This window comes from Lolium rigidum, chromosome 4 (genome assembly GCF_022539505.1).
Source record: "Lolium rigidum isolate FL_2022 chromosome 4, APGP_CSIRO_Lrig_0.1, whole genome shotgun sequence".
Taxonomy (NCBI): domain Eukaryota; kingdom Viridiplantae; phylum Streptophyta; class Magnoliopsida; order Poales; family Poaceae; genus Lolium; species Lolium rigidum.
The window spans coordinates 235,238,215-235,249,486 of NC_061511.1; the positions used below are offsets into that span (position 1 = coordinate 235,238,215).

Below are 11,272 nucleotides of genomic sequence, written 5' to 3' on the forward strand. Positions count from 1 at the left end.
TTATAAACACAAAGATATATAATAACCATTTATTATTGCCTCTTGGGCATATCTCCAACAGGTTCCATTGCAAGGGTTCTACTTATATAGGACTAATCACCAATGCCGTCTAGTGATTCTAGCGCCGTACATTTTGCGTTAACATGAGATCTATAATGGCTCTGGGGAAGTCAGTTGTATCTTTTCCCTTTTGCATATCAACAGACTTGATAGAGCCTGGCTAGGTGTTGTGATAACACCGCAGTAGGTTGGGAAATCCCTTTAAATCCCCATCCTTGTGGATGAGAGCGCTCTACTGTCTATGATGGATTTTCCATAGCATATCGTGGGTAAAGCCGTATAAACGAAAGATGTCTACCGGGGATATGTGAGTGGGAAAAAAGCGTGGGTATGCAGGGTCGCAGAGAAGGCAGTGATTGGCTTGGATCTTACACCTGGCCCCACACCAAGGAAGTGTCGACGAGAAACGCGTCTCGGTTGGTATGAAGGATAAGTTCTCTTATGGGAAAAGTAAAACACCTCTGCAGAGTGTATCAAATTGTGGTTGTCACTCCCTGTTCCAGGAAGGGAACTACGAACGCGGCATCAAAGGAACTCCATGAAGTTCTGGTCAACCTGTGAAGACTGGCGGGCATAGTTTTTAGAATAAAATAAACCTTTTGAAGAAATGTTTTTGAAACATGCATTGACCTGAGATTTTCTGATCAATGGTCGTAGTTAGTGCATCAAACACCTTTTTATCTTTTGAACTTGCTGAGTACCTTTGTACTCACTTTCTTTCGACACCCTTGCTAGACTGTGACAATGAAGTGGAGGCCAACGATGGAGCACCAGAAGGAGACTACAAGCTGGTCTACGAGGAACCTGATCTGTCCAGAGGAGTGGAAGGCGTGGACTACGGAATAGTCTACTGAGCTGACAACAATGAGGCGGAGGAGTAGTGTCTTACCTTAGATATCTTAGAGCCGAGCAGCGTAGTAGCTTACCTAAATAAGTTGCTGAGCTCAGTTTGATCTTTATGTTGAGTTGTAAGAGTACTTCAGTAGTATCTTAGGGTGTTCTCATCGAACCTGTGAGAATACCAACTTGTTAAGACTATGTTTGTAATATAATCTCGAGTGTTATGACCTGCAATGTTTTTGTTGTACCAATCTGAGGGATGTGATATTTGTGAAGAAGTCCCTTCATGAAGATCATATCAACGACTTGTATACTACAACATGCAGTGGTATGTTGGGTCACCGCAAAATTCCCTTCGACGCAAAAACCCTAAATCAATCAGCCTCCACCCACGAAAAGTTGCGCAACTCCGCCACCATCGTAGACAAGATTCGGGGGATAGAAGCCTCTGTTCCGGCACCCTGCCGGGACGGGGAATTGCCCCCGGAGCCATCTCCATCGACTCCACCGCCATCTTCATCGCCATTGCTGACTCCCATGATGAGGAGTGAGTAGTTCTCCCCCGAGGCTGAGGGCTTTACCGGTAGCTATGTGGTATATCTATCTCTCCATGTATGATTTTTATGTGATCATGAGCTTTGTAATCTAGTTGAATAAGTAGATGTTATGCTTCAACTATTGTGCTACTCAAGTGTTTTTATTATGTGATCTCCGGGGACACCTTGTCCAACGGTGTGAAGGTGACAGTGTGCACACCGTGTTTGTTTCTTAAGCTTAATTTATAGAAATACTTATGAATTGTGGTGACTAGTTAGTACCATCTTTGTATGCTCAAATTGATAGCGTGGGGCGTCCATAGATTGGGAATGTGAAGTTTAAGGAATGCTTATGCAGACCTAAGTAGTGAATTTGTGTTTATTATCAAATCAGAGAGTGGTTCAGAGTAGCGTAGTAAAGAGATAATATCTATGTATTCAATTATGGTATCATTGTTGAGAGTGTCCACTAGTGAAAGTATGATCCATAGGCCTTGTTTTCAAGCATTGAAACACCGTTTACAACCAGTTCTGCTACATGTTTGCTTGCTGCCTCAGATTTTAATTACCACTCATAATCATCCATATTACTTGTATTTCACTATCTCTTCGCCGAACTAGTGCACCTATACACCTGATAAGTGTATTGGGTGTGTTGGGGACACAAGAGACTTCTTGTATCATAATTGCAGGGTTGCTTGAGAGAGATATCTTTGACCTCTACCTTCCTGAGTTTGATAAACCTTGGATGATCCACTTAAGGGAAATTTGTTGTTGTTCTAAAAATCTCTGCACTTGGAAACCCAACACTGTCTACAAGAATAGAAGCTTGCGTAGACATCATGATATGGTAAGATTTGTCAATTATGATTTGTGAATTAACCCATCATATGAGTGTCATTGTGTTGTCTATGTGCCATGGGCATGCATCAAAACTCAAAAGTACGATCTCATATAGTCCATGAGAGGATGACATCAAGTGGTGATCATCATCGAGGTTGAGAAGGTAATTAAGTTCAAGATGAGCATCTTGAGAAGATCATTTGCTTGAAAGTTGTCGTCCATTTCGTGATAATGGACATGTGAAAATGTACCTTAATGAAGTTATCCCATAGTGGTGTATGGGGAACAAAATGTGAGTATTCACCAAGAAACAATAATGATCAAGTGAAGCATTCGGTCTTGTGATAGATCAAAACTTTGCACTATTTTAGTGAGGTTTTTAAGTATACTATTACTCGTATAGTCACTCATTTCATGCTACAACTACATACACCTATGCCTATTTTGCATACTTACGAGTTCTTGTTCACTTTCATATGAGCATCGCATATTTAGTAGTTTTAGTAGGATTCTATTATGTTTTCCTTGTCTTTTACATGTATTAAGGTGTTATGTACAATCATGGAGAAAGGAAGAAAAAAGGCCAAGAGGGTACAATATGGGAGAATCACAAGCACCACACTTAGCCACATGAGGTGTGGGAAAATTGATATTTCCCAACATATTATATTTAAGATTTAAGGCCATGGTGTTGTAGCCCTCATCCATAGGAGTTCAACGAGCCGCAAAACACCCATATCGGAATTTGTATGAAGAAATAACGTCCAATATACGAAAGTCCGGTAACGTTAGCGACCATCGGTACGGGTAGAGCCCATTTGTACCGTACGGCCCTACGGGACTCCGTTGGCTCCATTCTGTCGAACGACACAACATTTGTGAAGGCCCGATGGGCATATTCGGCCCCTAGCTCCGTTGGTTCACGAAACCGACCTCCAACACCTATATAAAGATGGGAGGAGTCAAGGGAGAGGCACCATTCATCCACGCCCTAGGGGCGGAGCCCTGCCGCTCCGCCGCCGCCATCCGCATCACCATCTACATCAACACAGAGAAGAGGAGGAGGAGACTAGGATCTTGAAGGGCAATGCATCGATCTCCATCACCATCATCATCAACATCTCCATCATCGACCCCCTTTGTCTATCTGGCTGTGATCCAAACTCTATTAGGATTTGCACTTATATACAATTGTACCTTCATATTCGATCCATATTATTGTCATGATGTTGATCCCCTTCATGTATGATTACTTCCTTTGTTCTTGGAGAGATACGGAGAAACCCTAGTAATATTATGATGTGAAATAAAGATGATCTATAAATTTTTGTAATGATTATGTGTTAGTTCTCCTCTTGATGTTATGTGAAGTGCACCACATAATATTTTCCTCCGGGACTAGAGAGGGAATTACCCTTTGAAGTATGGTAGTGTGTACGGCGGGAAGTGACATACCGTGTGCGACGCACTATCATATGGAAAAAGGGGATAAGGAGGGACTCATTATGCTTGCGTCGATAATCATGGGAAAAACCTTAATTGTGATGGATCAGTAGGTGGCTTGTTGAAGGTCATTGCAGTGGTTATTAGGAGATGTACTAGTATATTTTATCACCGAGCTCTCCCCATACATAATATACACAAAGACATAGCTCATCCTAACTATAAGTAGTACCAATACTAGTGGTGGAACCTAGACTCCTCGAGAATCCCTCAACCATACCACAAACACACTCTCAACACTCTTGCTTTAGTTTACTTTCATTATTTACTTCTCTTTTAGTTACTTCAAACTCTTAAATTATTGCCATATTAGCAACTTATAGTATAAGCTATTTCCAAATCACGGTTTGGGTGTGAACATGGCTGCGCCTGACAACGCGGTTGTAGGGTTGTGTTTATAGCCATTTGCAAAGCTTCTCAGGGATGAACTTATATAAATAATATTTTTTGCTACAAGTACTGCAACAACTCTGTTGTTGATCGCACGAACCCAATCATCATATTGAATTAAGCGTCATCATCAAAATCAAGGGGATGCTCAAGGCAAAGATATGGCCTTGATAGGTTTTCATTTTACCGGTCTAAAGGTGGTTGTTGGGAGACTATGTTATAGGATAGATAGTTGCACTATCAATAGGGGCTTTTGGTTGGATATCTTGATCACATCATCTTAGGGAGCTCAATCTTTTGCATACTTTGCATTCTATTGTTATTTTTGCTTCTTGGTGTTTCTCCTTGTGAGGTTCTTGAGCTTGTTCCTAGCATTTCAATAAACCCAAGTTTATCGAAAACATAATCCGTATGCATCTTTTTGATTGCTTTGTCGAGTTTAAACATTTTTATCGGTTCTTCGTGTTGAGAGGTTTCACCTATAAATTCATTAAAAAATCATTTGTTGGTTCCTAATATTTCCAATTTTGTCATTATCTTTCCAACAAAATTGGTTTCATCCTAATCGGAGTTCGGGAGCATAGTTAAAAGAAGAAAATGCATTTTGGGAAGCCCCAGTGAAATCAACGAGCAAATCAACGGAGCCGGGGTCCCCGCGAACCATTTGGCGGAGTGACGGGCTAGCTCTACACGTTGGTGCCCGCAAAAGTGTTGTACTGGGCTGTTTTTTGGCTAAGGATCGTAGCCTGTCGGACAGTTCGACGTAGGCGCTGCTGGTCTGCCGATCCGTTCGCCCCTCATCCATGTGCTCTGGTGTGTGCTTCGGTGGGTGAACCGACTTGCTGGTTTGGTCACCGATCAGTCCGACGTAGGGTTTGGCACTGCCGACTTTCTATCCGACTGACTCCGAGCAGATTTCAGAAATTGCTATTTTTTGCCCCTTCGAGTATATAAAGCCTTTGTTCCTCCTTTAGGATGTAAGGTCATCCATTCTTTGAAATGTTTCTTTGTACTCCATTACTAAAAACCTCAAAAGCTTTCTTCCTCTCTAATCCCTCCTATGATTGTTGCGTCTTTTTGAGGGCTTTAAAAGAGGAGATCTTGATCTACAATCTTCAATCAATTCCTCCTCTAAGCGAGGAGAACTCTTATAATAAATCTTTTCTTAGCTTTATAATGATATTCAAAATATTAAAGATTTTATAATTAATCTAAGAATTACAATGTAATTCATCAGTACGATAAAGGACGAGTGTGGTAGAGGAGAGTATAGACCTGTAGGAGGTTAACACCATTGCTAGATTGGATACTTTGTCCCTATGTTAGACACGAAAATGATGCATGAATAAACTTGAGCATTTATTTTGTTATTTACTTTGTTGTGACCCAAGCAATTTATTTTGATTATATACTAATCTCCAAGTAGACTGTACGATTATCTTACCTGATTTTAGTTTATTGTTACTCCGAAGGAACATTAATTGGGAAGATAATAATCTGATATTGAAGGATATTAGTTTGTTGCAGGATATACTTGTGAGTTTGAACAAATACATCACTTTAAGCATTTGTATTTGGGCCCGCAAGCAAACCTAAACACATATAAATTTCTCAATGTGACAACCAATCAAAACAAACAAGGCTTACACCTACTCATAAAACTCATTAATTAAATAGTGGACGAATAGACCAGAATAAAGATTTTTGTGAGATAAGATGTATAACAAAGTTGTGAAGAAAAAATCTTGTCAATCACATGCATTTCAGTTCTAAGGATTTTTTTTCCATTAAGGTCTTTTTTATCCATATTTTGCAAGATAAAATACATTTACATTGGAAATCGATTTTATACCATAAATGATGAAGTTGTATAAATATTTGTGTAAATGGCATTTGCTATATTCAATTACACAACTTCAATATATATGTTATGCATTAAATGTTTTTCTTCCAGTCTTCTTGCCACTGTACAATGAGTTACCATAGATCAAAAAATTTGATAAAATATCTAGAAAAATGAAATGTTTGTTTATTCTAGATTTTTGAATGAGAAAATATAAACACATGAAATAATAAGCAAAAATCAAGAACCAACACTATATTCCGCAAATACAACATACATCCATGTGTAATGTGTTCCTATGAAAAGACAAACACATGAACGAGCCTTGAGTTGAGAAAACTCATATGTATGTATGCACAAGTAAGACTCAAACTACTTCTTTCGTATCTATACTCCTGAAAAAAATTGAACTATTGTGGCAGCCCCACATCAAACATGGCAGCCATTTTGTGATCAATTCTCTTAAAATGAAAAGGTAGGAGTATTTAAAACAAATTGAACATTATTGTAGAGAGGGCTTGACCATAAATATAATCCTGGGAAGAGCGAGAAGGAGAATAGGGATGATATACCGGGAATAGTGAATTTTGAGATTTTTAATATCTAGCAAACAGTTTCCAACAAAAATATGGATGAACTAAATATGGCATGGGAATAAAATGGAATCAGAATATTAAAACAAGCTAAAAGAGAATATCATGGGTGGTGCTAGGACACCTCACCAGGTTGAGAGTGAACTTGTTGGTGCTTGCAAACTAGATTCAATATCAAGAGGAAGGGAGAGGCGGAGATCTACGGTACCACTAATATGACTTGGAGGAAGCATAGAGTAATATCGTGCACTTGATGGAAAGGGGAGGTGATGTGGGAATGGGAGGAAACTTGTTAGATCCCATAGTTTACATACTCAAATGGAGTAGATTGTAGGAACGTGCATGCATTCATGCATATGAAAAATGTAGAAATTTGAAATACCTTTTTGACTAAAGTTGTCAAATGGATCAAAATTTTGCTTAACTAGACGAATTAGAGTTAGATCATATGTTTGAGTATGATAAATTTTGACATGACCTTTGCTAAAATTTGAACATAATTCAAATATTGAGAATAAAATGGTAATATAGTGCATAAAGCACAATGACATCATCACATATATAATTGAGAATAAACTTGAAAATGAAATTTCCAAATAAATGATACCAAATAATCCTTGAATAAAACAAATACAAAGACAAGTAGAGTAAAATGTGCAATAATAAGAACTAAATAATGCAAAACCTTATTGAAAATTTAAGTAGTTTCAACATTTAACTGAAATATTATATTGTACACTTGAATAAACAAGATTACAAAAAGAAGAAAAGGAAACCATGATATAAATATTGATATCTTTCTTTACTTGCAAACAAAAACACACGGAGACAAAATAAACATCGGATTAGTGTTAAATTTTCGCCATCATCGTTGATGAGTAATTTTGATGTTGGAAATTATTTAGCGAAAATCAAGAACTAATCTTGATCTCCAAAGAATTTACTAGATGGAGATATTATCTTATTTGGACTACACGTGGATCAAGATTAGGCAACTGAGGCAACATGGAAAAAAATCAACAGTAAGATCCAATCTTTGATCAATTTATCATTAGGCAGCATGGAAAATTTTGTAGTTCTTTGTAATATAGCTAAATCCTTACTAAGCAACACTAGTTTGATTAAGTGATTCCTAAATAAGTGAGCCTAGCTCACTTGGTTTGGGATATGGATGTACAACCCAGCCACCTAGGTTCAAGTACCCAGGGACACAGGTTTTGGGCTCTTATAGTTTCAAAAAAGATCACTGTAGAGGCTTCCCCTACCGTGTTCTTTAAAAAAAGTGATTCCTAATTAGCATGTAATGGACAACTGGAACTAAGCCCACACTTAGTTTATTTAGACAACCCACGCGATAGGATTCCCACGTAAATCCATATAAAATCCCACATAGCTAAATCATTCCACTTGCCTTAACCAAAAAGAAAAAGCCCAACATGGATAATATTAATGTCAAAGACAATCTAATCAACAAGTGGCATTGTATAGAGAGAAGAAGGAAGCCAGAGAAACATGCTGTTGAATCAAAGCTGTAGATCACCAACACTTGAGTTGATGATCACCGATATATGCAAAAAGCTCATGATGGGTTCAATCAAGTAGATCTAAGCGTAGATCTACCCAAGAGATAGACAATACACTAGAGTTACCACACGAAAACGAGAAAACCAACTTAAATATAAATCATGCAGAGCCCCTAGACAACAACTCGAGTGACCACATGATCACCAGGATTAGGGCTAGGATACCATCACATCATGCATACATCACCAAACCTTACACAGACAACACTAGGAATGGACATGTGTATCAAGTCAAACATGAACCGGTACATTGACGTGGCAAGAATATGATCACCTGAGGCCATACCAGCATGTAAAACACCTATAATTATGATGATGATACATCACCAAGTGGTTGTACCAAGAAGCTCTAGATCATAGACCAATCGGTGGGGAGGAGGGAGTGGCGACAGGGGAGGCTAGGGTTCCTAGTGTCGTTTGAGAGAGGGACGCGGGTGACCGGGAGCTTTCTAGCATGGAAAATGAACGGTCACTATATTAGCTACTTGTGATACATGTAAATTTTGATAGATCACCTTGGTGGGAGTAGAAGGAAAACCAGCTGAAAATACCAACTGTCCCATCTCACTGCAAAAGCTTGTCCGGATTTTTACCTGTTGGAGACGGGATGCCTCCTTGCCGGCAACCGCACACAAAGCTGAGCTGAGCGAGTCCACCACATTTCTTTCCTTCTTTCCTTCTTCTCCAGGGTCTGGGTCTGGGCCATTCCCCACCTCAAACCCAGATGCTCCCCGTCGCCGCCCCCTAAAACCCTAGCTCCCATGCCGACGGCGACGCCGGAGCCGGAGCCGCCCGTCCCGGCGTGGCTCCGCGGCTTGCCGCGCGCCCCGGAGTACCGCCCCACCGAGTCCGAGTTCGCCGACCCCATCGCCTTCCTCACCCGCGTCGAGCGCCACGCCGCCCAATACGGCATCTGCAAGGTCATCCCGCCCTACCACCGCCCCTCCCGCCGCCACGTCTTCGCCCGCCTCAACCGCTCCCTCCTCTCCTCCTCCGACCTCTCCAATCCCGCCGCCCCCGACCCCTCCAACCCTACCTCGTCCTCCGCCCCGCCCCCGCCCCCGCCCCCCGCCGCCGTCTTCACCACCCGCCACCAGGAGCTCGGCACCCCGCGCCGCGGCCGCCCGCCGCCGCAGGTGCTCAAGCAGGTCTGGCAGAGCGGCGAGCGCTACACGCTCGACCAGTTCGAGGCCAAGTCCCGCGCCTTCTCCAAGGCCCACCTCGCGGGCCTCCGCGACCCGACCCCGCTCCACGTCGAGTCCCTCTTCTGGAAGGCGTCCGCCGACCGCCCCATCTACGTCGAGTACGCCAACGACGTCCCGGGATCCGGCTTCGCCGCCTCCTCGCAAGCGCATCTGCGCAGCAACCGGAGACGGGATCCTGGGACCACCAACCAACAAGTGGCGGAGGACAAGTCCGTAGGCTGGAGGCTGTCAAGCAGCCCCTGGAACCTCCAGGCCATTGCGCGCGCTCCCGGCTCCCTCACCCGCTTCATGCCCGACGACGTTCCAGGGGTCACTTCTCCCATGGTCTACATTGGGATGCTCTTCAGTTGGTTCGCCTGGCATATCGAGGACCATGAGCTGCACAGTCTCAACTTCCTCCACACCGGCGCGCCAAAGACGTGGTATGCCGTTCCTGGGGATAGGGCTGCCGAGCTCGAGGAAGTTATCCGTGTGCATGGATATGGAGGCAATCCTGACCACCTTGGTACTTCCTTTTTTTTTTCTCTCTCTCTCTCTCTCTTGTTTATATATTGTAATATTATGATGGCTCTAATTATTTGTTCGTGCAGCGTCGCTGGCTGTGCTCGGGGAGAAAACGACATTGATGTCCCCCGAGGTCATCGTCGCTGCTGGTCTGCCCTGCTGTAGGTACAACCTCTGAAATCACCATCCCTCAACGTTTTCATATCAATAAACCATTCCATTTCTATACTCATATATGCATTCTGCTTCAGATTGGTACAGTATCCTGGTGAGTTTGTGGTCACATTTCCAAGGGCCTACCATATTGGATTTAGTCATGGTCAGTACCACCATCCAATTCCAGCCATTATGCGGCCTGTTCCTTGTTACAGCATTTCATCCATCATGCTTCTGCTAATTGTTGAACCATCCATTCCAGCTAAGCTAAGCTAAGCTCTAAATTTATGCATGCCGCTACTTTGTTCCTTTGCATTTAATTAATATATTTCTGAATGATCTGACTGTTACGTTGCAGGATTTAATTGCGGAGAAGCTGCCAACTTTGCAACTCCCCAGTGGTTGAAGTTTGCCAAAGAGGCTGCGGTTCGAAGAGCTGTCATGAATTATCTTCCAATGCTCTCTCATCAACAGCTACTGTATTTGCTAGCAGTTTCCTTTATATCCAGGTAAATATTGTTTTTTCAGTCACTCAACATGCAGATAAACGTAGCAGAATACTAGTAGTAACTTTTTGTCTTCCGAAACAAGCTGAATGGTTCCTAAAAAATAAAGCCGATTGCTACAGCTAGCCGTTAGCTATGTCTAACAAATTGACTGTCCATACATCTTATCTAAAAAATTATCGTGTGTGCTTTAAAAAACACTCACAGGGGTATTCAATTGTTAGACCTGGCTGATCAAATGATTATGTACGAGTTCAAAGTGTTTGTACATACATCAGAACTTTCATGGGCAGCCACTAGGCGCCAACATACTCTGGTAAACCAAAGTAACGGACAAAATATATCTGCCCAGTCAATAAGAACCATATCACTTTGATAGAAGTGCTGCTATTGGAACATGGAGAGGAGTTCTACAGTAGAACATCCTTGATGCAAATATCCAACTTGCATTACTTGACTACTCAAAGCTTATATTCTGTTGAAGGTTGCATGTGCTTAACATGTGGCTTTGTCATGCAGGGCAAGCAATACATCAGATCTAACCCTTCCTATCTTAGGATTTGTTAGTTTCCTTAATTTGCAAGTATTAGAATACGTTTAGAATCAATGCAGATCTAAACCTTTGTATCTTAGGATTTGATAGTTTCCTTAATTTGGAAGTATTAGAATATGTTAAGAATCAGGAGTCCTAGTTGAGTCGGGTTCTATCT

At 41.7% G+C, this 11,272-nt stretch overlaps 1 protein-coding gene across 1 annotated transcript in view; it reads left to right on the forward strand.

Annotated features, from left to right (window-relative positions):
• The window catches only part of LOC124648439 (probable lysine-specific demethylase SE14), a 30,715-nt gene extending 20,057 nt beyond the window's left edge, over window positions 1-10,658 (forward strand). Inside the window, exons 2-5 of the mRNA XM_047188209.1 lie at window positions 8,974-9,901; window positions 9,987-10,065; window positions 10,152-10,219; window positions 10,415-10,658. Of these exons, the coding sequence (XP_047044165.1) occupies window positions 8,974-9,901; window positions 9,987-10,065; window positions 10,152-10,219; window positions 10,415-10,569 (1,230 nt within the window). The 3' untranslated portion in view covers window positions 10,570-10,658. The remainder of the gene's footprint in view (window positions 1-8,973; window positions 9,902-9,986; window positions 10,066-10,151; window positions 10,220-10,414) is intronic.
• Window positions 10,659-11,272: the final 614 nt, after the last annotated feature.